Here is a 26,356-nt window from a genome sequence, read left to right as displayed (position 1 = left end):
ACCTGAGCCTGAGGTTGGGAAGAGTCCCACAGCTCTGGAAAACCTCCTGTGTTGTACCAGTGCCAAAGACTTCACGCCCCAAGGACCTCAACAGCTACAGGCCGGTGGCTCTGACATCCCACCTGATGAAGACCCTAGAGCGGTTGGTCCTGGCTCAGCTTCGGCGCCTAATAAGCTCATCACTGGACCCACTTCAGTTTGCCTACCAGCCTGGCATTGGAGCGGATGATGCCGTCATTCACCTCCTAGATCGTTCCCTCGCTCACCTGGAGACCGCTGGAAGCACTGTGAGAATCATGTTCTTTGATTTCTCCAGTGCCTTCAACACCATTCTTCCCTCGGTTCTAAAGGACAAGCTGGTGAACTCTGGAGTGGACCATCACCTCACTACCTGGATCCTGGACTACCTCACCGACCGACCACAGTATGTGAGGACTCAGGGCTGTGTGTCGGACAGGGTTGTCTGCAGTACGGGGGCCCCACAGGGAACGGTTCTGGCTCCGTTCCTCTTCACCATCTACACTGCAGACTTCTCCCACAATTCCACCCAGTGCTTCCTGCAGAAGTTCTCTGATGACTCTGCAATAGTCGGCCTCATCACTGATGGGGACGACAAGGAGTACAGAGGTCTGACCCAAGACTTTGTGGACTGGTGCCAGCTGAACTACCTCCAGATCAACGCCAGTAAAACCAAGGAACTGGTGGTAGACTTCCGCAGGCACAAGCATTCTCCACTGCAACCACTGAACATCCAAGGTATGGACATTGAGGCTGTGGACAGCTACAGGTACCTTGGTGTTCATCTGAACAATAGACTGGACTGGACTCATAACTCAGATGCCCTCTACAGGAAAGGGCAGAGCAGGCTGTACCTGCTGCGGAGACTCAGGTCGTTTGGAGTGGAGGGCCCACTCCTGAAGACCTTCTATGACTCTGTTGTGGCTTCTGCTATCTTTTATGGTGTGGTCTGCTTGGGCGGCAGCATCTCTGCTGGGGACAGGAAGAGACTGAACAGGGTGATCCGAAGGGCCAGCTCTGTTCTAGGATGCCCTCTGGACCCAGTGGAGGTGGTGAGTGACAGGAGAATGGTGGCTAAGCTGTGATCACTGTTGGACAACATCTCCCACCCCATGCAGCAGACTGTGACAGCACTGAGCAGCTCCTTCAGTGGGAGACTGCGGCACCCACGATGTGGGACGGAGAGATTTCGCAGGTCTTTCCTCCCCACTGCTGTCAGGCTCCACAACAAAGACTTTAACTGATCAAACACACACATCCATACATATGCAATAATACTAAGTGCAATAATCCTTTCTGTCATCGTTGTACTTTTACTCAGTTGTATATAGCATTTGTATTTGTATTCTATTTTTATCTTATTGTATATTTATTTTATTTTATTCTACTGTATATAGTATTTTATTTTATTCTATTCTGTACAGTTGTGTACTGTATTTATTCTTATTGTATCCTAATTTTTGCCTCATAACTTTTGCACTGTCCACTTCCTGCTGTGACAAAACAAATTTCCCACGTGTGGGACTAATAAAAGGTTATCTTATCTTATCTTATCTTATATGGCGGACCTTACAAAACGAAGGCGTCTAGCCTGGATAGCAGCCATGCGACGGCTTGATATCCAGTTTTCTTCCATCTCCAGATATCTGTTGGTGTGCTCCAGACATTTTAACTCCAGCAAGTTCTGTATGTTCATATCACTCTTTATAGCTTAATAATATTATTGTTGGGGTTCTTGGAGGTTATAGAAATTGCAAACAAACATAGAATTGAGTGACTGTGGAGACATACGTGCTATGTAACGATTTGCTAACTCTTTCGCACAACTGTAGGGAAGCCTGCCTATGAAATGAATCAAACAAATCCAGACTGGTTACCAACGTTACACGTAGGGCACTCCGAAATCCGAACGTGAGGGTTAGGGTCAGGGTTAACAAGATACGTGAAGATATCGGGGTAGGACAGTGGCGGTAAGTACTCTGGGTCTTTACTCCACTGCCCTACTTCATAGTCCACACCAGAGGCGGAAGCAGACATCTGAAACACCCGGGGCTTAGCCCTAAAGGATGGATGTGGGATTCTTTTTTTTCTTCTTCTTTTTTTTTTTTTTGGGGGGGGGGGGGGGGGGTAGACATTACTGAAAGATTAATTGGAGCATAACTGAGCCACTGTGTGAGAGCTGAGCAGCAAAAGGAAATTAAGTGAGGGTAGAAATGACTGAAATGGGCTTTATTATGAATTTTGTTCAAAGAAGAATGACTTCATATAGGAAAAAATATATATCACATATGCAGGACACCTTAAACTAGTGTTTTAATTAATCAGCAAGGCAGAACAAAGTTGGGGCTGCATCAAGACACGAGGACTAAACCCCAATTCAACCAGACCCAGAACTGATCCGGAATTAAAACAGGACTACAACAGTTCAAAATCAGGACCACTTAGGACTTAACCAAGACAGAACCAGAACTAGATGATAGTAGCACTAAAAATCATCATAGACCCGCACTACACTTAGTTTTTTAATTCTACCAAAAGTACACTATTTACATTCAGAAAAGTTTATATAATTATTTAGCCTTCATAAGCCTGCATAACTTAATAAATATATAACTTGAAAAATAACAAACCTGAAAAGAAACACTAGGTACGAGATACACAAGTACCTATGATACGGATTTTGGTAAACAACCATTTGACTAACATGTGTTTCTCACCTGCTCTTGTTCCCTTACTGTTCTGTCCTCATTCTCCTCTCTCTCCCTCTTTGTGCTGACAATCATCAAATATACAGTTGAAACCAGATATTTACATACTCTTCAGATCAAAACAGATACACTTGGTAAAGATACACATCAAATCAGACTACCGTAATTGTCGGGCTATAAGCCGCTACTTTTTGCACAAGCTTTGAACCCTGCGGCTTTTAGTCAGGTGCGGCTTTTCTATGGATTGTCCATGATTTTTATCATATCGTAAGACAATTTGTTTTGTTTGTTCCGCTGTTGTACGGCACTACATTGCCTGGCGGAAGGGCATGTGATCAGACACACAGTATCGGGGTTCAAGAGTGGTATGTTGGTCACGTGTCCATCCGCCAGGCTGGCCGTGCTGTACAAGTAGCACGAAAAACAAACTTCAAATTAACGCTACGCGTTCAGCGGGAGTCGTGGATGACGAGCGGCGATAAACTTGCGAAAAGCAAGTTATGCTCAATTCCACCGGTGGAATCTGACAGCGTGGAAAAGTGTGAAAACATCCATGATCACCAACGGATGTCGAAGGGCTGGACTGCTGCATGATGGAGAGGAGGACACCACGGCCTTTCTGAGGGTGTTCAACTCCGACACTGACAACGAGGATTTCTTTGGTTTTCAAAGTGACAACGAAGGAAAGAAGCTGAGAGTGGATGACGTAGCCATCCTGAGCCTGTTCGTATCTGACACTGGAGAAGAGGACTTTGGTGGTTTTAGTGCGCAGGAATATGGTGGTGAATGACTGACTTTTCTTCTTGTTAAAGCCGTGTCACTGCACCTGAGCCTAAAAGGTAGTCCGAATCTATTTTTCTGGTGTGCTGTAGGTTATTGTTATGTACTACATTTGTTACTCATTCATGAAGCACAGTACATGTTTCGTACTTGTAATTACTGCTACTTGCACATATACCTAAAAAGTTATGCAAATATGTACCCATAACTTGTTTTTCAAAATATTAATAAAAGGGGTGTGTCTCCAAACAGCCATCTCTTTCCTGACATTTCGCTTTGTGCATATTCTCTTACATATGATAAGTCAACATTGAAACACCTGCGGCTTTTAGTCAGGTGCGGCTAATGTATGTACAAAACAGGATTTTCCCCTGATTTTAGCTTGTGCGGCTAATATTCAGGTGCGCTTTTATAGTCCGGGAAATACGGTAAATGTTTATTTTTTTAGATTGATAAATATAAAAAACATATTTGTTAACTTTAAGAGTAAATAGAGAAACTATCTGTATTTCTTAATTTTAAATGGCACCAAATTGTATTCAAAATTGAGCCACACTTATGGAGCTCCACAATCCTTTTCCTGGTGTTTTGGTTGACATCTCTTAATTTTCCATTTCAAAGAAACAGGCTCTGTGTTTTGTCTTATATGCATCCACAGCTGTTCCACCAATTTACTCACATGGACTCTACTAACCTATCAGAAGCTTCTTCAGCGCAGAATGGAATCGTCTGGAGTTTTCTTATTAATTAACAATAAACTTAGTGTATATGTACTCCTAAATTTGATGAAAGTGATAAAAAATAGACAGCTCTGTCTCTCTTTATTTTGACATTTAACTAATTCAAAAGATATTTCAATATTTATTTATCTAAAACAAAACAAGTTTACTCTAAATTGATGTTGTACAGTAAAAAAAATGTTCTTGTGTTTTCCATAAAGTGTATGTAAATATCTGGTTTCAACTGTGAATATACTGCTGTGTATTGAAAGTCCTCTTGTTTTGCATAGATATACTGAACAACATACAAAGCATAATATATAAAATAACATCTACCTGAGTTTTTTCTTTGAAAGAAGCTCCTTATGTCCATTCTTGTATATCAGTGCATTACTGAAACCGATTTATTTAGCCGTGGAGGGTAAGAACTGAAAATATGAAATAAACACACATAAGCTAAGACTCTCTAAAGAAACAGCATTGTTGTTGTTCGGCTTTTCATTTCACCATTTGTTGATTAACTTGAAGAGCAAGTAACGTAATATTGGTCAAGTGATCAGTTTCATATCAATGAAACTCATATCAATCTTTCGTGATACACCGTCATATTTACATTTTTTATACAGTATGAATGATTTACTTTGGTACCTGGTCAATCTTCAGTTCTCCTCTGTCTGCCTAGCTCCATTTCTCCAACAGCGCACTTGCAGTAGTGATGTGTCGGACGCGAACGAAATGGCTCGTAGAGCCGGCTCTTTGGAGTGAACGACGCGAGCCGGCTCCTTATTGGGAGCCGTTTTTTTTTCTCTCTCTCTCGCACTTTTTTCCCCGCGTCACTCCGCACTCGAGCCTTGTGCTTTGCGCTGAAAAGAGAGGGGAGGGGCAGTAGTTACACTGGCAGTAGCACAGGAACAGAGCTGGAGGGAAACAGCCAGGGACATCAACGTCACATTAGAAAGGTATAGTAATCATCCAAAACTATATTCAGTTGCGGATGATAAAGGATTCAGAAAGTTTATTCATGCAGGCCCAAATGGCAGAGAATATGCATGTTCTTTTTGTTTTCATATTTTAATTTATATTTAATTGTGTTGTGGTTTGCAGTGTTTTGTGTTCTTTCACTTTAAATTTGTTTAAAAGGAAAAAAGCTGAAAATTTAAATAGTTAAAAGTTGAAATGTAAATAGTTGGTTTTTTGTATTATATTATTTATTTATTACATTTTGTGTGGAGTGAATAAATAAAAGTATATTTACAGTGGCCCCTAGAGACAAAGCACGTAAAAACTCCAAAACACGTACAAAAGACAACAGAAGTGCTCCAGGATGCTCGGGTGCAGTGTTGAGCCTTTGTTATCTTGTGGCTACACAAGCCAGCAAGTACCAACGACCGGATTTGGTGTGTGGTAGTAACAGGTAAATGAACTTTTTTTTAAATTATTTGAATATATATGAGTGCTTGTGTATAAATACACAAACAATACACACATGCTTTCAATTGTGTAATTTAAGTGATCTAGGTAGCGGTTTTGAAAGTTCAGTTAACGTTAGAAATGTGTTTTGGAGTTTGTACGTGTTTTGTCTCTAGGGGCCACCGCATATATTTATATATAAACATATATAAATAAAACCACTTCTTTTTTTTACATTAGTAATTCCTTTTGTGCATAATTTTATATTATTGTTAATAATAAATTAATTAAAGCAACAAAACAACCTGAAGAGCCGGTTTGGAGCTGAAAGAGCAGACTCTTTTTAGTGAGCCGAGCTGAAAGAGCCGGAAATCCCATCACATCATCACTGCGGGGCGATCGTGGCTCAAGACTTGGGAGTTCGCCTTGTAATCGGAAGGTTGCCGGTTCGAGCCCCGGCTTGGAAAGTCTCAGTCATTGTGTCCTTGGGCAAGACACTTCACCCGTTGCCTACTGGTGGTAGTCAGAGGGCCAGTGTCGGCAGCCTCGCCTCTGTCAGTGCGCCCCAGGGTGGCTGTGGCTACAATGTAGCTTGCCATCACCAGTGTGTGAATGGGTGGATGACTGGATATGTAAAGCGCTTTGGGGTCCTAAGGGACTAGTAAAGCACTATATAAATACAGGCCAACAATCATGTTTTTGCGGTCTCAGCCTCAGATACTCAACAAATCAAACAAAGCTCATAAAAAAATAAACAGATGAACAAAAACAGTTTTGTAATAGAGTGAATTGTTGCCCCCCAGTGGTAAAATACCTGGGGGGCATACCTGTTACAGGGCTAGTTCTTGGTTGACCAATATATAACAACAAAAAGGGTAGATTTCTGCACGCTAAGAAAACAACAAGTTAGTGTGTGATGTCCTGCTGTTCAATAAAGGCACCTATCCACGTCCGATCTTTTCAAAGAGCCTAATCCAGAATATCACAGTTTCTCTAAATACAGGCAATATACCATTCACTAACTCGCAGGCAGTAGCTGCCCCGTCCTGCTTAGTGCCTGAGCTCAGATCATACCAATATTAGGGGGGGTTTACGCACAGTCGTAAACACATACACATACAAATCCTGATTTACAAGTACAAAATATTTATGATCACATTTTGAGCCCATACTTGAGCTTTGGCCCAGAAAGTGGCGCGTCAGGCCAAAATCCTTTCCACGCCCACCCCTGTGACATCACGCTCCAAAGCCCTTTGGCCTCCTTCTCAGCAAGCTTCCACTACTCTCACCCTGGAGTTGCGCTCCCCCAGGCTTGTACCTGTGGCTTCAGGTCCTGGGGTGGGGGTTGGTTGTTCTCCTGCCCTGCACCCCATCCTTTTGTTCATATTCCAAGACTATTTTTCTTTATGTATTCTTTCCCCCCAGCAACCGCCATATTATGATGTTGCAAGCAATCACAAACTCTACAGTCTGTCTAACTCCAATGTCTACCAAGCAATCTATTATTCTCAACAGAGCTAAACTCAGCATAAACTGAACCCACATTAAAGTTAGCTCGATGCTTACCTTTAGATGAGCCCACAAACCGAGGGAAACTCCGTGATGAAGCTGGAACACTTTCCAAAAACAGGAAACAGATCAGGGAGCAGAGACCCACGTGGTTCACGCTGATCTCAGCTACGATCCAGGAGACAAGGGTGTGCAGATCGATGCAGATATCGATCCAAACGTTGGTAGTGGTATATGTTCCTGTAAGTTTACTACTTTACAACCGTTTCATAAAAAAGCAGCTCTCTCTGCTCGACTCCTCTCCTGCATACACACTTTGCTCCGCCCCCTTTATCTGACTCCGCTGTGATTTGTTGCTGTGCGGTCACGTGACTCAGCTGCACAACGTAACCCAGTGGAGTGTTATTTCAAAAGTAGCGCCAATCTCCTTTTCCTAATCTCTTTTCCTTGGCCTCGATGAAAACGTCATCGTGGGGAGGACAATATGGAATCAGAACGATGCCACCTTGAAGCGAAACCGAAAAAAAATATTGTAACTGAAATAAATGTACTGGAAAATCTTGTATTGAAACCGAAAAAACAATTGATAGTGAATAAACAATTAATTGAAACTGTAATTTTTTTGTTTTCGTTTACAATTTTTTTTTTCGGTTTCAATCCATTTTTTTTCGGTTTCAAACCATTTTTCAGTTTCAATCCATTTTTGTCATTTTTGTCATCCACATTGTCAGATGTAGCCCCCCAAATTTTTTACACACTGTAGTCAAACACCTGTTTAAAAAAAACCTGTTCTTGATCTTACGATTCTTGCAAATTACAGGCCTTTCTTCTAACTACCTTTTCTTTCCAAAATTCTTGAAAAGAGAGTTGACAGTCAATGAATGACCTTCCTGAAAAAGCAAAATGTTTTACACGTTTTCCAATTTGGTTTTAAACCCTTTCATAGCACTGAATCAGCCATTTTACAAGTTTTTAATGACATATTTTTAGCCACTGATGCTGGGGACTGTGTTGTTCTTGTACTTTTAGATTTGACAGTTGCATTTGATACTGTGGATCATGCATTTTACTCTGTCATTTGGAGCACTGGGTGGGCACTTGAGTGGTTCAGGTCCTACTTGGCGGGGCAAACATTTTGTGTCAGTCTCTGTGACCATGTGCCGTCCTCCGCTCCTCTCTTTTGTGGTGTCCCACAGAGCTCAGTTCTAGGCCCCCTTCTCTTTTCTTTGTATCTGCTCTCTCTTGGATCTATACTGAGAAAACACAGCATTGCATTTCACTTCTATGCTGATGACTGTCAGATATATGTCCCTCTACATCATAAAGGCACATATTCCATACAACCATTACTTCAGTGTCTTGATGACATTAAGGCTTGGATGTCTCTTAACTTTTTAAAATTCAATGATAAAAAGACTGAGGTGATGACTTTTGGTAGCCCCACTGAGATGCCAAATGTATATTTAGATTCCTTGGCTCGGTATGTTAAGCCAACTGTCACAAACCTGCTGGTCAAAGTGGACTGTAATGAGAAAAGATGACATTATATGCCACGGTAAATGCACTGCCTAATTGTTACCTCTCCCCACTGCCTTCAGTGGCAGGCAGCAGGAAACAGATCAGGAGGCAGAGATGATCTTTAAGTTTAACATTACTCACAATGTTGCCAAAGATTGATATGGAATTTAAGCACAAGCACGTTTCAGTAACTTATCTTTCTTGTAGATCTGTGCTCCAAATAAAGAACTTTATGCTGACAAGATTATTAGTTAAAATAACAAATTTTAAGTTACAAATCAATATTGTCTGCATGGACAGATATTCCACATTCCATATATCATCATTCAGGTCCTGCATCAATACATTTCCATATTTTTATATCTATAAAAAAAGCTGACACTTGCTAGACTCTATCAAAGGTGTGAGCATCACAGCAGATGCCTTTGTGTCGAAGTAGCTGAGGATAAAACACAGAAAAACACAAAGTTGATTTTCCTGGCCTGGGATTTTATAAAAATATTCTGCAGTACATCAAAAATGAAAGAAAACCATTAATCAACATATGAACCTCAGCTGATGCTGCTGAAGTGAAGCAGAGCAAAGTTACAGAGGTTTTATTAGAGACACAGCTAAGTGTTTTGAAATTTCGCATAATTTTAAAAAGTTTGAATTTGTTCAGTAGCCTATTGAACAGCAGAAATGAGACTTTCTTTTCAGAATTAGGTAAAAGGGAAAAAACAGCGGCCGACAGCACTGTAAACAACAGTAGACTTGTGAGTAATAAACAAGCGAATAATGCAGAAAACAGATTTTTTTTGACGGGAAACTGTTCTTGAAGTACACATAGACAGAAAGAGAGAGAGAGGGAGAGAGCTGTGCATGAAGTGTGATTTTATTGTTGTGGAAGTAAAACAGCAAAAGTTCATGACGATGTTTATGTGAAGGGTTGGATCTTCTTTAGCTGCTGGTTTAGTCAATATTGTTTGGAGAGAGACAAAACCTGCAGCTTCAGAATCTAGTGGAAAAAGGGCGGGAACTCAAAGCACGGATCAGCGAGCTGTCGGCTTTCAGCCCCGACCGTGTCCGTGCTGTCGTGAGAGAAAGGCGACATCTCGCTGATTCTGATCCGTCGGTGGATCCACGCTTTGTGTTTACGTCTTTGTGCAGAATCGTGTTCCTGCTCTCATTTACTATTTCAGCTGTTTGGCTGTTGTTATTTGTTGAAATTTTCTGAGGTTTAACCTGAAATTCTGGCATTTTGGTCAAAATAAATTTGTATTAAAAAATCAATTCAGGATTTTAATGAATCGATATCACATTATCCAAGCTAGAACCGATTTTAATCGATAAATCGATAATTAAAAACCCACCCCTATACATAACTTTGTGGACATGTAGCCAACAGTAATGTTATAACGTTCTTTGCAGATATATAAGTGATCTAAAATTTTATACTTGCTTTTAAAAGTTTATTCTTTGGCCACCACGCTTCAGCCATCTGCTGGGGTTTTTTCTTTGTTGAAAAAAAAAGCCACAGCCACCACTGCGCTATGAATTCTGGCCTATGTTGGGACATAATCAGCCTTCAAATGGGGCCTCGAGGGATGCAGACGAAGTATAGATAGATAATATAAGTGTAGATACTTACATGAAAACAAACATAATAACTTGATACTGTCACTGGGTTTAAACTAAAGGAGTGTTCACAAGAAATCATCAGTATCAAACTGTGACAATAAAAAAATGTTCATTAAAGCAATCAAGAATGAGTTTGATGTGAATCTTTGGTAATGCATGGGGGAAGCTCTGTGCCAATTTTATCAACAGCTACGGATTTTATCCTTTTCTGGATGCAATACCTTGGCCTCCAGTAACACTATATGGAATCTTAGAGTCATTTTGACCAGGATTTCTCCTTTAATGGAAATATTAAGCAAATATTTATGACTGCTTTCTTCCATTGCTGCAATATCTTGAAAATCAGAAATATCCTGTCCCAGAGTGATGCTGAAAAACTCGTTCATGCATTTATTTCTTCTTGTCGGGAATATTGTAATTCATTATTGAATTGAATTGAATTGAATTGAATGAATGCTTTATTGGCCATATGCAGGTTGCCCCGCAGAGGAATAGGACCCCCCCCCCCGACTTAGACACACAACAAACACATCACATAGGAATACAGTCGGAGATCGGCAGCGTTGCAGAGAATAACACTGAAAAATTACACAACAATGGGAAAAGTACAAGAGGAAAAAAAGAGACCTCTTCTCACGCTGGGCACCTATGGGAGGACAGCATGAGAACAGGAAACAAAAAAAAACCTCATCTGCACAGAGAGCACATTAATGTCCACATCGCAACATTAGAGCACATGACAAGCCACAGGGGATGGATAGGGGGGTGGGGGGTAATCCGAAGGAACACAGCAGTCATCCTACACAGCGCTACCATTTCAGCGCGGCACGCAGACCCGCCGTCTTCCCCTGCAGGAAACAAGCATCGAAGGCGTTTGGAAAGGGAGGGGGATGAGTGCGTGCTTATCAGTGTAAGTGTATGTGTGTGCATGTCCAGAGTCCAGCTGAGACAGTGTCCTTCGCTCTATCAGGCTAAGTAAACAGTCTGCCAGCCAACCCAGGTGGCCTTCATGGGATGGGAAGAATAGTCATCACACAGTCGTTATCAGGGAGTTGTTTTGGTGGGCTCCAGCCTCGGGCCTGAGCAGCTGGCGCCGTGGTGTCCATATGTTGAATATTGTCGATTTCTCCTTTATGCGAGCAGCGAATTTAGCACTATGACACTGGTCCCTCGATCTCCCGTTGGAGAGCCGCGAGCCTCCCCATGATGGTATCAAACTTCCGTTCCGTGGTGTTGTCATTCTTTTGATTCTGAGACCCCACAGCTGCAGTGATCCGTTCTGCGATGTGATCCAACTTTCGCTCAAAGGTGTCATTGCGAGCAGGCCCCTCTCTGATGTATCCCATCATACGCTCAATGGTGTTAGTTTGAGTCTTCACGGCAGCTGTAAGCGTCTCCAAGGTGTTAACCATGCTACGTTCGGTGTGAGAGGCCGTGCCTCGTCCGGTCGCCTCAATTCCAGCGGTCAGCTTAGGGGTTTGAACAGCTGGTTCCGCTCTCTTATTTCTCCGATAAGTAAGGGCCAAGCCAGCTCCGATCAGCAAGAACCCTGTTATCATGGTTCCGAATAGGTAGATATCTTCAGCGTCCTCGATAGACAGTCCCGCCAGGCACAAGATCCTCCAGGTCTGCCACCCATCCATCGTGTATCTGGCAGGGAAAGTCCCTCCAGGGCACTCGGGCTCTCCCGAGCCCAGACTTCTCGTTGAGAAGAGGGTGTCAATATCATTCAGAGACCAGTTATCAAATTCATAATTCTATTAGGTTTTAGAGAACGACAGTGAGAGACTGTTCGAGGGAAAAGTAATGCACACGAGACAAGACAAGGACACAAGAGGCTAAGCAGGGAAGATAAGGGGAAGAAGGAGAGGAGAAAAAGTGCGACCGCCTTCACCGTTATTACATTATCAGGATGTTCTTTTTTGCGTTGGGACACAGGCAGGATGCGATGGCTGCTGTTTTATCCATGTGTGGATGCACATACCCAGCTCCCAAATTGTACCCAAATACTGTACGTCCCTCCATCCAACCACACACTTTAGGGACTGTGACCACCCACTGCACATGCTCCACCGTGGTATCACTATGAATGACAACATCATCCAGGTGGCAAACAGCATATGCAGTGTGAGGACGCAGCTATCGCTACAGCAGGTGCTGAAAAATGCCCGAGTCTTCAAACAAACCTAACAGAAGTGTGATGAATGGTACGAACCCTGCACTCACTTCTTAATTACCTGGAAGCACCTTAAAGACAACCGGCCCCTCTCAACTGCGACAAATCATCTGGAGAAAAGGTAAGCATAGGAGACCAAACACTGAGGAACAAATCCTCATTTCATCCTATGATAACAGCATTTTCACCATTTCAGCCAATTCCTTTTGCACAATTTGTCTCTTGTGCTTAGGCAACCTGTAGGGCCATGAACGCACTTTCCAGGCTGCGTTTCAAATTGGTGCTGCATGAGAGTCTTGCAGATGGTCGGGGGATGAACACATCTGCAAACTACTGTTGCAATGCAGGAACATCTGCTTTATTGGAATGTGTGAGATGCTATTCACAATGCATCTTAAACACACTCATGTTCAAACTTCATGCCCACATCTTGTTTTTAAGAAAAATTAATCATCTTTTCCTTGAAGATCATTTCAGAGTTTTTAATGAGCTGCAGGAACCGTGCCGAGAGCAGCCAAGTCTCCTCCTCTGATAAACCTCCACATGTACCACTAAAAACATTTAAATTAGTTTGAATCGGAAATCATGGCTCAAACTACTTGCTGTGAGACCATTTCTTTATTTTTCACACCAAACTGTTTAATAAACTTTACACAGAGTTCATCAATTATAACTGATGCTTTAACAGTATCAGGATTTCATAATGCAAACTTCAAATCAAAAGGCAAACAGCTGCAGAACATGTGGATCAAAATGAATTCATTAAAAAAACAACGTGGACTTCAAGGATACAGTAAATACACTAAAGTGAAAGGAGGAGCCAAAAATAGATGTTTAATGGGATTTGAATTAACTAAAAGTAGTCACCTGTAATCTTTAAAATGGTTCTGATGTGTGCTGCTGTTTTTAACTTTTAACAGTTCTTTGCTGCCACTGTGAATATTGTGTTCTTTGCCTAATTAAATAAAGGTTACACAGCATCACTGCTCCATCTTCTGGAAAAAAAAAAAAGGTATTACATGGAAATACAGCCCAAAACCAGTTCAGCTTGAGTTTCTTTTTTCTGGACATAAAGTCACAGCAGGTGTTGTTTCCAAGCCGGTGGACAGATTTAGTTCATTTTGGAAGTTTTAAGAGCAACTGCTGTGAAAATATTTGCAGTTTTGGGAGAAAAGGATTTAAGAGAAGATTTTATCACAGCAAAAGTTTAAATATGAATGAAGGATTGAAATTTAACTGAGGTGAAACATGCAATGAATACATAAAAAATAAGTTAATTTTGGAAAAGCTAAAAAAGTTCAAATAAAAGAAATGATTTACATATCCATATTTGATTTTTGATAGAATACCAGTTTGGTTAAAAAAAAAGAAAGAAAAGACATTCCTATAACTTTAATAGTACAACTACTAAACACTACTGTGTCCTAAGGGAACAAAGGTTAAAATGTAACAGGGATAACATTTTAGAGAATTAAAATCCCTCAAAGGAAAAAACATAAACTTGATATACATATCTATACATGCAGCTTCCTAAATGTAACATTCAGGATTTTTCACTGCAGGGGCCCGTTCTTCGTACCTCGCTAAGTAAGTTAGCTGGATTTGATTGTTGACGATTTCGCGTGATCCTGGATCGTTCGGTTCCCCGAAGCTCATCCGGGACTTGCTGTCATAGCAACAGAGCCGTAAGCGTAAACCTGCTCTGGAGCAGGTTTACTTTATGTAAACAGGATTAGATCGTGGCCACGCAGGTATGTCCGCTTCATTTATACGAAAGCAACAGCGATATTCCACCACTGTTTCACCATAAATAAATAACATCAATGTAACTAAAGATAATGCAGCACTTGATCCTTTTATTGATGTCACACAGATACATACAGGTCATTTCCTAAAAAAAGGGAAATGAACTATTAACATTCTATTACATGTATGTGATTATTACAGATGCAATTCATATTTCAGAGTAGTAATAGTAAATTACTTCGTGTAATCAAGATGAGAGACCATGGCTATAAAAGCGAAGGTGGATTTGGGAAGTCTGTCGCAGCCATGTCCTGTCCGTATACGCGAGCCACCCATTGCGGAAGGTGCAAGATTGATAAGGAGAGTTCTCAGAATTCAGCGTATATTGCAGAATAGACAGGATCCTTTAGCTCAGCGTGACAGTGCGCTCATTGAGAGATATCGATTTTCCCGTGAGGGTATTATTTACTTAACCAACTTGTTGACGTGGGGGTGCAGGACCACCACCTGTCTTTTTTTTTTGCTCTGCCCTTTTCTTGGTTGCTGTTATGAACAAACAAACAGATTATTTCAGGGTCTCTTTCCAAGAGACGACAAGCAATATAAGTGATAAATATTACCATTCTGTAGAATATTCTTATATTCCACTTTTACTTGTTCCCATGTTCTAGTGGGTCCTGTTGTGGCTCTAATGTGAAAGGGGATATAATATAACATATTATAATATAATATAATGTAATATAATATTGGATAATATGGTGTGATATGATAAATCTACCCTACCGCCTACTGGTGTTGGCCAGAGGGGCCGATGGCACGATATGGCAGCCTGGCTTCTGTCAGTCTGCCGCAGGGCAGCTGTGGCTACAACCGTAGCTGCCTCCACCAGTGTGTGAATGTGAGAGTGACTGAATAGTGGCATTGTAAAGCGCTTTGGGTGCCTTGAAAAGCGCTATATAAATCCACTCCATTATTATTGTTATTATTGAATTACTTACGAGTTTGATTTGTCAGCAACTTTCTGCCAGCCCCTCTCTCCTTGCTTTTGCAGCCTTTGCAGTGTTCCCTTGCGTTTTAATTAAACTCTGAAACTCCTGAAATCCCTCACTCAAGAGTTCTTGCTCTGCTGCCGAAAAATACCGAGCGCGCTCCTTCGACATTTTCGCCGACCAATCAGAGGGTTGCCGATCAATGTTTCTACTATCGATGCGTATCCCCTTTTACGGCACCCAGTGATCTCACATTACTTCATCCAGCTATACTAATCGTCAACAACAGGTGTGTTCGGGGAACCGGAATAGCGAGCTCACGGTTAGCGCGATGATTTGGTCTTGGATGTTTCATTTGATCTTGGATGTAGTGAGCGACGTACGAAGCACAGGGCCCTGTGCTCAGAGTGAACCAGCTCTAATCTGTGAAGACAACAGGACACCTCATGCTAATCAAGCTGCATGGTGCTGGTCATTCCACCTACATTGAGTGTATTTCAGAAACAAGTTACCTGCTGGGGGTCATTTTGTAGCACTCTGGCAGTACTCCTCATCTTCCTCCTCACACAGAGCGTCAGACATTGGCCCACTCTTGAGAATCTGCTGGGAGACACAGGAACTCTTGTAACGTTGCACATGTTTATGCCATCCTAGAAGAGCTGGATTTCCTGTGTGGCCTGAATAGGCTGTAAGTACTACCCTGTGATAGCAGCAGTGACAAGGCCTCTAATAAAAATCTAAACTAGTCAGAAATTCAGAGATACAAGAAGAGATCCTTGGCCACCACTGGCAACCGCTCCCTTTTTGAGTGTTATCTTGTTATTGTTTGGTTAACATCAAAGCAAGATAAACGAATTCACAGTGGTTTATGCTTCTTAACTGAGCAGCCTTTTGTTTTAGCTGCTACCTCGAGCACATTCTCTCCAGGAGGCTAACACACCTGAAGAGTATTACCTATTGTAAATCATTTAAATTGGACTTTTCCCCACCTAATTCCTGAGCCTTCACTCTTATCTCCAATATGTAATTAAAGCAATGTTTAATGACCACATAATACAGTATATACATAATCGTACTGTACAGTACACACAGTACAGTACATAATTACCAGTACATGATGAAGAACACATACAAGAATTAAACAGATGTCTTAAACAACTTAAACAATACTTTTGCTGCAGGTTTTATTTTTGTTCTTTGTTTAAATCTGCAAAAAGCTGAAACAGTTACAACAAATGAAACAACTGGGACAACAGGGGGCAACACTGTGGGGCTGCTCTTACAAACAGACATATTTTGAACTGCTCTTTGTGTCTTATCCACGCTGAAAGTTATCTGAGTGAAAGAATATAATACAGAGTGTGTATTGTGCAGCTCTCACAAACATCAAATAAACATGAATAAATGAGGGGAATGCAGCTCGGTAGGTTTTGGATGAGTCAGCCTCTCAAACTTGCTTGAAGTGAAGGCATGTGGCCTATTTTGTTGTGGCTGAATAGTTTTGTCCAAATATGTCCCCATACTGCTTCCTTCCTGTTTCTGTGTCTACAAAACAAGTAGAGAGTATACCTCTTATATATACAATGACTGTTTATATCTGAAGTATAAGCTTCCTATTTATTTATTTTTTCAAGATTTCTGTGACCTTCTGTGTACACGTCGATTCAGATTCTGACACTTTTTGATCTCTCCAAATCCAAAATAACGTCTAACTTATATGTAGTGATTCATAACAAAACATAACTATACTGTATAACCCTCAGTACCTCAGTGCAACAATCCTGAACCCTCATGCTTTATAAAGCAAGCAAACAAAAAATGTGTCCTTCACTCCAACAAAGCACCATCAGGAACAAAACCACGTGCACTGTTCTTCTTCAGTTTTACATAAAGCGACTATAAAACCACAGCAACACCCACACACCTCCTCTTGGGAGTTCCCGATTTTGATATTTGGGTCCCTTTCTGTAGTTTTATGAATTTTCAAGGAACCCTCTCACTCACCCTGACTTAACAACCCAAGACAGCAGCAGTGAATGTAAAAGAACATTAAAACTGCAAACCCTATTCTTTACTGCCAGTGTTGTAGAGAATGCAAAACTCTGACCACAGGGCTGCACTATGAAGTAAGTTCCACATGCCTAATCTTGATTCACCTCAGCAGTCAGGATACACTTCCAGGCTTTCCCCTGCACGTTCATGTTAAAGGGGTGACAGTGGCTCCAAATGACTAATCACAAACTAGTTTTAAAAGTGAAGATAGCACATACGGTGCTATCTTCATTTTTTATATATATATATATATATATATATATATATATAGAACAAAAAAAAAACAGGACACTATTCAGTAAGACAGGACAACAGCTGATATATTTAAAATGATGAGGCTATTTAAAGACAGTAAAGACAGTAAAAACTGCCAGCACTGCTAGTTCACAGACTTGTGATTCACGGCTCATTTCAATTTCTCATTAGAGAAATTTTGTTGGATTTAATCAAATGAAGTTTGAAGGGCAGCTTTAGTTTTCAGCTTTATCTTTGGGTTTTAATGCTCTGGAAGTAAAAAATTAACATAAAAACTGAATTAAGGGAGTGTCCAAATTCATAAGCTGCATCCACCTGAGGACTCTGCCTTTGCGGCCTATGTGGGCCGGGTCCTCAGGAGGATGCAGCTTATGAATTTGGACAACCACAATAAGAAGGTCAGAATTTGATATGAGGACAGCAAGCACAGTGTTTTGCCCTATTTTATAGTTTGCTGCCAAATGAAACAAAACACACAGTATTATCTCAAAATTGTGATGTCAGTTTCCGGATCGTTCCATGATTGTAGTGATAGGGGCGGGGCTACAGCCGGTATAACAGGCAGGTTTTTCTGTGATTACTCACTGACTTGTGTTCTGACCGAAGAAGAAGTCAGACAGACTTAGATGTCAGCGAATTTCATCACAATGAAGGCGATTTAAACTAAAAGAACTGCACAAGGTAGGCTAAATGTCCTGTCCTCCTCATCTGCTGCGTGCAGAGTGACGACTATGACACCCCGTGTCGATGCTCGGGTCACTTTTTTAGATCGTGGCTGATAACATAGATGCTCACTACATCCATTCATTCTGAAATGAGGTGATTTTAGGAGGCGCTTAATTTAAATGTTTATATTGGTATATGAGCTGTAGAAAGGGTTTATATATATATATATTTATATATATATTGCATATATATTTTTAAAAGGACGTTAAGTGTTCTTATGACTGCTTTATTGTACTTGATCTGCGTTCTTTATTAGCCTATAATCCAAATCATCCAGAACAGTTATGGTATATTTAAAATTTCTGCTGCCATCTTAGCCACATCTCACTGAAAAAGAAATAATATTAGTAATGATAATAATAATAATAATAATAATAATAATAATAATAATAATAATAATAATAAATTAATATCACTGAGACGCTTTACTTCAATTAAATACATTTTTTGTAGAGTTAGACGTTTTTCTGTGGTGTGACAAGAATGTTCTTCCTCACTTAATATTATAGATTTTATGTCATTTATAGCAGTTTAAATATAGTACAGAAACATGTTGTTGCTATCATACATTACTTTTATCTTTTATTTCTCAGCGTGCGTTCCAAAAATGCCCCTATCTCCTATTCCTAACCAGTGATGGGAATAATGGCGTTACAAGTAGCGTTGTTATTAACAGCATGATTGCTGCTGTTACTGACTGAGGAAGAATAAATGAGTCGTGGTAAGCCAATCCTACGACCACTTTAAAATGACAAAGCAACAAGGTGATATATACCAAGTTTTAAATTGTGTTGATGGGCCACGTAAAACCAGAGTCATGATAAACAGTAAAAATATAACGTTTTCTACTCGGATTTTGTGTTTTTTGTCTGATTTTAGATCAAATGTGTTAATACAGTATGTCAAAATAAAAACATAACCGTAAATTCAGACACGTGAGGTTGTGCTGAAAAGAATGAGACCAAACAAGGCAAGTAAATAGTTTTTAAAGGTGAAATGTAGAGGTCAAATCAAAAGTAGTTAAAAATGGCCAATTATACCCTAGGCCCCAGAGGGTTAAAGATTTTTTTTAAGTAACGCAATAGTTACTTTTCAAGTAATTAATTACTTTTAGTATCTTGTAACTCACTAACTCAGTTACTTTTTTGTAGAAGTAACTAGTACCTATAATTAATTACCTTTTCAAAGTAACTTGTCCAACACTGTTCCTAACCTCTTTTTATTGATCTCAATACAAGCACCATAGAGGTCAAGGAAAAGTGCATACGAGAATTGCTAAGGACTCAGGAAAAGAGAAGAGTTGTGCGTTGAGGTTTGGAACTACCTTACTCTAGTCTATCCCTAAAAATGTGCTGCCGTATGTTTTGAAAATGCAATGTGCAGAAGAGGAACTGCAAGACCAAAGGTTTCTAAACCGGAGGTCTTGTAAGGTCATGCAACGAGAACAGCCTGTGAAAAATATCCTTCATTATGAACGGTGGAATTTTAGGGGCCAGATTTATTAAATACTAACTCTGCCTCTTGATTGACTGAAGAGGCTCATTGTCACTTTATGACTGACAGTTGTGAACCGGAGTATTTTTACAGCTGAACTTGTGGCGTATATGTTTTTAAGAGTTTCATTTCACAAGAAGAATAATTCAATTTCTTGTTTTATTGCCAAACGTTTGGCTCTGTCCTAATAATCTTAACTCAGTCCTCACACCAAACATTTAGATCATCTTGTTGTTCCTCAGTAACGCTGGGAGTTTCATAAAACAGAGCAGAATGAACTGAATGAGCTAGGCTGTTGTTCAATTTATACATTTCTTCCTTCAGGTCAGGTTGCAGCAACTCCACTGTCTGCACGACCCGTCATAGATGAATCCTCTCACTGTCCTTCTCATTTTGTCTCTGAGTTCGGCATCTACGGGTGAGTCAAAAAGGGGACGTTGATTTTAGTTCGTTCAAAACAAAAAACTCATGAGGAAAAAAGAGAAATGTTCTAAACAGTATTTGTGTATCTAACAGGGTTGTGTGTAGCTTGTCTGTCATAATGATATGATTGGAAAAAAAGGTGTTGTTTTTCTACTTGTTTCTGCATTTATAACGTCACAAAGACTGTGTGTCCCACTTCCTCATTCTGTCTTTTGCTCAGGCTTAAAAGAGATAGATGTGCAGGCAGACAGGAATGCCCAGCTGGAGTGTCAGGGTCCTAAAAAAGCCAAACTTGTCCTGTTAGAGTGGAAAAGACTTGATCTGTTGTCGGATGGATACGTCTTCTTCTACCGAGATGGTCATCTTCATAAAACCTTCCAGCATCCAACTTTTAGAGATCGAGTTAAACTGAGAGATCCGCAAATGAAAAATGGGAACATGTCCATCATTTTGTCCAACACCACAATTAAAGACACTGGAACGTATGAGTGTCGTATCATCGCACAAAACATAAGAGACAGTAGCAGCTCTACCTTTGAGATCAAGCATGAAATCAAGCTGACAGTTGTTCCTCCAGGTGAGTGAGGAGAGTTGAGTGAGTGTGTGTGATCAAGCAGCTGGTCTGAGTGATGTGACCAGAGTGCAGTAGATAATGTCTGACAGCAGTTTGAAGAGGAAATGGATTCTGTTCTGTTCTTCACTCATCACCTACCTGACAGCTGACACCTCACACCTGTTTCTCACCTGCAGGTCGGCCACAAGAGGTCACCGCATTTAGAGATGAGGAGAATGGAGGTATGGACGTTGGGAACAAGGATGAAAGAGATGGAGGATTTATTGGACTGGCAGGTGGTCTGTTAGCTTTGGTGGTGATTCTTGTTGTCTTACAATCTCTTCCTCCTGTTGATATGACAAAACGGTCACAAAGGTGACAAACTAACAGCAATTGGCTAATTGCCAATATGCATTTAAAATATTATATGAATCATGTCATTAAAACACACATTGCGTGCATCTTCTGTTTTCTTCTAAGCATGTGCAGTCGTTTGCATTTTTTGTTCCAACACAGTATTGTTTCCCCAACACAAGCCCGTGGGGAGTAGGGTTGCTGAGGTTTACTGCTCCAACCCTTGTCGCAAAAACAAATGTCTTCAGAAATGTTTTATTTAGGAAGTAGAATTAATTAATGAAACAAGTAAAGAAAGCCCCCCGTAAAGCATTATAGTCAAATAACATGCATACTAGATACCAGTACAAGTGGTGTATTTCACAAAAAGAGCTAACAGACAACAACTGTCACCAGCTAAATGCTCTCCCTAACATTTTGAACACTTTGGACATCACTGCTCCTCCTGAGGAAATTTATCACCAAAACTTAAAGTCACATTTAGAGTATTAATAGCATACACTCAGACAAAGGTTACATTTTAGCTTATTATGAGATGTCATCACAAAGTTTAACATTATACTTACGCAATAATTTCACCTTCCCACTTTTGTTTCCAAAGGGTTCTTGACTATGTGTGTAAATTTGACTTTTGGCTGAGTGAAATATCCATATATGACTTGGTTCTGTTACATTTTGGCTCTTTATGTGAGCACCGGGATCTGTAACTGGGGCTACACTGACTATAGTACAACAATCCAGTATTGAGTAGCACAGAGCTGTTGCCTTAAGTAGTGGCAGGAAAATGCAGGAACACAGGTTACTTGCAGGTGCGTAGGTCAAATGCGGGAACCTGTAATGAGTTCTACCCAGTTGGAGAGGAGTGGAAGAGAGAGAGAGAACAACATAACAAAAACCCAGCTGACATCAATTTGGAGGCAATTTGGAAGGATCATGACATCTGCTTGTTCATCACTGGGATGAGAAAGTGTTGCAGCTCTCAGTCTGACAAAACCTGCAAATATACACATTGTTCAAATGACTTGATATCTTCCACAAAAGATATATTCGACAAGTTATGGGCCAACAACAGTTAAAATACTGGGAATCACTTTTTGGCAATTTGATAAATAAATGAATTTTTGGGAAAACTGTGAACTATGAGATTTATTTTAACACAGTTACATGCTTTTTTTAAAATAATTTTATTACTGGTCCTGGTGGCAATAATAAACTTCATAAACTTACCTTTCTAAATGCTGTAACACTTTCATTTGTGGGCACTGACTCTTAGAATGAAAACACAGCTACCTAAAACTAATGTTATTCCTTTTGTGTTGGAATTGGAATCAGCTGGATGCGTGAATCATTTGAAAGTTTGTGGCTGCTATAATTGCAGCTGACCACCAGATGTCACTGGTAGGGCCTGTTTTTGATACTTGGAACTTTCATATCTTTTACTTGTACAATGAGAAAGAAGTCACAGAAGCTTCACAAGGCTTCATGGGCCTATCTCTAATATGCGGAAGAAAGTGAATGGGTTACAGCATTTGTAAATTATGTGCACTTGCGACATTCATTCTCCTCATTCATTCTGATTGAGAGGAGGAGTGTAGGGAGTGCCTGAAAGTGAAAATATGCAATCCTGCATCAGATCTGACGCACACAAACACCCACAGTCAAGGTGCTTTTACGTCACTCAGACATAGTTCATCTGTCAAGGAATGCATTTACCCAGTTTGTTTTTCAAATCTTGTCTCATGTGATGAGGCACATGATCAATTGTGGGTCAATGAACCTCTTATGGGACAGACCCACAACAGTTTGAATAACTAGGACCTTCACCATTTGATTTTTGGAGTTCAAGAAGCCTCTTGGATGAGAAGTGAAACATCTTCAAGAAACTTAGAGAACTCCAGCTGCTTTCTTTCCAAGCTCCTTAGACACTGAAACAGAGTGAACTTCCACTGCTGGTTTATGTCCCTCACTCAACTCACTCACACTTATACACCAATCACCAATTGTTTTGCTATAGAAGTGATTTTTTTTCCACCATAATTTCACACTGGATAAATTGAAGGGCTCTCACCTTGTGGTAGCAGGGATAGGTTCCAGCCCCCCATGTCCATGACCAGGATAATTGGAAGAGGATGTAATGAAAACTTAGGAGACCCTTTGAAATATAAATATCACATATCCTGTGTCCCAAACTGTGACTGGATCACTGAAAGCTGACTGAAGTCAGTTTTCACAGACAGCTGGTACAGTCAGGGCACCATGAATAATCAGGCTGGCTGTGAATCAGCTCTACAGAAGCTCTTCTATTAAAGTCTGTGTTGAGGACACATGCTGGTCATGTTTACAACAATCTTAAGTGGTCAGATTTAGAGGCTGAAAGTGAATTTCTTGTAGTTTCAGTTCTCAGCAGCTCAGAGAAAAGATGTGACTGAAACCAAAACCTATCAAGAGCCTCTGAAATCAGGAATATTGTACATCAGGAAACGAGAAGGAAGCTTCAGTCTGTTCAGGCAGTCTGCTACTGACTAAGAAATTGATTTTTTAAAGGCATTGACTTAAATACAACTTACATTGTATATCTGCTCCTCTACATGTACAGAACACGTTAACTGCTTCAAAATCTTTTTTAGGAACTTGTGAAACACAAACACACTTTGTTATGAACAGTGACGTTTAATAAAAAAAGAACAGTTTCAGGATTCAGGAGAGTTCAAACCGTAAACATGCTGAGCTCCTCCATTCTGCCTCCTCTCTGACAGGCTCAAACAGGGTCCTGCACAGCCTTTAAGAGCCAAACATACTTCAGCTTTTTGTCGTCAGTTTTACACTTAAAGATGATAAACTCACAGCTCCTAATGAGTGTTTTATTCCGTTCTGTAATTTAACAAATTATTCATCTCCAGCCTGAGATTTTCTTCATTTGTGTGTTGTGAAGATTATGAGTAAAACATATGTTATTTTATGACCATAGTCAATGTAGTTGAATTATGTTAACAACTGTAGGATATATATTATCCTTTAGTTTAGATGGTGTGCTGTGTATGTAGTTTAGTTCTCATTATACTTTTGAGTTAACAGAACATATTCACATATTAGCTTATTAGATAAATGTGCATCACTCTGTATCCTTGATCTGCTGTGAATGTGTTACACTGTTTTCTTAACATGCTTTATTGTTGAATCATAAAAAGAAGGTTGTAAGCAGGAGACTTGGTGTCTAGGGCAGAAAAGATAACGGCCCAGAGGCTACAGGATAGTTAGAAGGACTTTAAATCACTGAAATAAGCAGGAATATTTGAATGTGACTCACACTGACCCACCATTTTGACATTTACAATTTAAAACAGTCTGATTGGGTGTGTTAATTATTGTTGCCTGACCTCCAGGTTGAACTCTCTCCTAACGTCACATCTTTTTTGGGTATTTTAAACACTTTTAGGTCAAAAGGACGTGAAAAATGCATTTGTCTTTGTTTCACTGTAGTTAACAGAACATCCAAGTAGTTCATTGGATTTTTTACATTTTTTACACATACATAATTTGCATGTATCATCCCCCCCCCCCCCCCCCCCCTCTGATTTTAAGTAAGAATACACAAAACAAGTATTTAAGAATAATTGTTGGCAGTTTTATTAGAGTAACAGACAGCTCTGAGAGAGTCCAAACATTTCATGTGGAGGCTGGTGTTAACTGTGGATCTCTTAGTTTTGTGCAGATAAGACGAACAAACAAAAAACAACCAGAACAGAACACAATCCATTTCCTCTTCAGACTGCTGTCAGACATTATCTACTGCACTCTGATGTCACTCTGGAAGCTGTCCTGCTGTTTGCTGAGGAGGAGGAGGATGAAGTAGTTCATTCTCAACTGTCAGAGTGACATCTGGGATCCTTGTTGTGGAGTGTTGGTGACAGCTGTCTATTTTTAGGTCATTTCTGTCTCTTTGTTTATCAGCAGGAGATTCAGAGTTCAGAAATATCTCAGACATTTCAATCTGTGGTTCAGTGGTGGGGCAAAATGAGTCCTGGCTACGTTGTTTATATTTTCTGTAGATCAAATAACCAACAACAGCAACAATTGAAAGACCAATGATGAGTCCAACAGATCCACTATTCTCTCCTCCAGCCTCCTTCCCTCCTGCCTCCTTCCCTCCATCCTCTGTGTCTCCTCCTGGCTGACCTGCAGGTGAGAAACAGGTGTGAGGTGTCAGCTGTCAGGTAGGTGATGAGTGAAGAACAGAACAGAATCCATTTCCTCTTCAAACTGCTGTCAGACATTATCTACTGCACTCTGATCACATCACTCAGACCAGCTGCTTTCTACAAAGTCTCATCAACAACATCTTTAGAAACAAACATCAACAACCAGGAAGCAGCTTCACCTCTGATCACACACACACTCAACTCTACTCACTCACCTGGAGGAACAACATGCAAGTGGATGATGCTGATGGGGTCACCACTCAGATTTGCTCTTTTTCTGCGATTATTTCCTGTCTTTACACGACACTCATATGTTCCAGTGTCATTAATCGTCACATTCTTCAGAATCAAAGACACGTCTCCATCCTTCATCTGTCTGTCCTGCAGATCCACCCGGTTCTTAAAAGGTGGATGCTGGTTAAAGTGCCCGTCCCGGTACAAAAGCACATATTTATCTCCCTGGTCAGCTCTGCTCCACTCTACAGCTATGATGTTGTTGTTTGGAGCTCGACATGGCAAAATGATGTTCTGTCCAGACTCAGCTGTGATGATTTTCTGGTCTGAAAGAGGAAACAACACAGAGCAGATATTTCTATGATATATTTCTGGAGATCACCTGTTAGAAAAGAGCCAATCAATCAGAAGTAGGAATTATGAGCCAATTATGGTGGTGCATTAATGCACAGTGGACGTTTGGGACAATCTCAATTACTGGTTATTGTTGGGTCTGTGTTTCCACAAGCCTCGCTAATTCTAGAAACTTATTCATCATGAAAAAAACAAGACAGTCAATCGATCGATTATTTGCGCAAGGGAGGCCTGTGTCCACCACGAAAATGACCTCCAGATCTGACCTCCTCCTCTGCTGCCTTTTAATGAGAGACAGTTCACACAAAACACATCAGAACAAAGCCACGCCCAGACAAGGCATTGTATGTATATGTGTGAACTTCTGTATCTAAGTAAGAAGGTGTGTGTGTGTATGTGTGTGTGTGTGTCAGACCTCCTGCTGACCAAAGGGTCGTAAATGCAGGAAGCTTACATCAAAAGCACAAGGATGTGTCTGTGATAAAAGACTACAGCCCCCCACCTAGAACCTGGAGAAAG

General features: G+C 40.5%; 2 protein-coding genes and 1 long non-coding RNA gene across 10 annotated transcripts in view; 1 reads left to right on the top strand and 2 right to left on the bottom strand.

The window, feature by feature from the left end:
• The window catches only part of LOC113019603 (uncharacterized), a 57,433-nt gene extending 49,954 nt beyond the window's left edge, over window positions 1-7,479 (bottom strand). For 3 of the 7 annotated variants that reach the window (XM_080298988.1, XM_080298986.1, XM_080298984.1), the window contains exons 1-2: window positions 7,202-7,471; window positions 4,874-5,088 (exon numbers count right to left, since the gene is read on the bottom strand). The gene's annotated coding sequence lies outside the window, so the exon portion shown is untranslated. Of the gene's footprint in view, window positions 1-4,561; window positions 4,654-4,873; window positions 5,089-7,201 lie in introns of all 7 variants that reach the window. The other 4 variants (XM_080298985.1, XM_080298983.1, XM_080298989.1 and 1 more) reach the window with 3 other exon arrangements.
• Window positions 7,480-18,065: 10,586 nt separating this feature from the next.
• LOC113018479 (V-set and immunoglobulin domain-containing protein 1-like) lies at window positions 18,066-21,175 on the top strand. Of its 2 annotated transcripts, XM_080299003.1 has the most exons (5): window positions 18,105-18,181; window positions 19,465-19,538; window positions 20,045-20,138; window positions 20,364-20,720; window positions 20,894-21,175. In XM_080299003.1, the coding sequence occupies exons 3-5, from the start codon at window positions 20,087-20,089 to the stop codon at window positions 21,073-21,075; spliced, it is 591 nt and encodes a 196-aa protein (XP_080155129.1). In that variant the 5' UTR covers window positions 18,105-18,181; window positions 19,465-19,538; window positions 20,045-20,086; the 3' UTR covers window positions 21,076-21,175. The 2 variants fall into 2 exon arrangements, with proteins under 2 accessions (XP_026017333.2, XP_080155129.1); XM_026161548.2 differs by lacking the exon at window positions 19,465-19,538 and having other exon boundaries at window positions 18,066-18,181.
• Window positions 19,688-21,029, bottom strand: LOC145425719 (uncharacterized). Its single transcript, XR_013906450.1, has 2 exons — window positions 20,888-21,029; window positions 19,688-20,132 (listed from the first exon to the last, which is right to left on the bottom strand). It is a non-coding gene; the product is annotated as an uncharacterized LOC145425719 (long non-coding RNA).
• Window positions 21,176-26,356: the final 5,181 nt, after the last annotated feature.

The sequence above is a fragment of the Astatotilapia calliptera genome, chromosome 3 (genome assembly GCF_964374335.1).
Source record: "Astatotilapia calliptera chromosome 3, fAstCal68.1, whole genome shotgun sequence".
Taxonomy (NCBI): Eukaryota; Metazoa; Chordata; class Actinopteri; order Cichliformes; family Cichlidae; genus Astatotilapia; species Astatotilapia calliptera.
The sequence above is the reverse complement of the archived record's forward strand: the minus strand, read 5'-3'. Positions and strand labels throughout refer to the sequence as shown.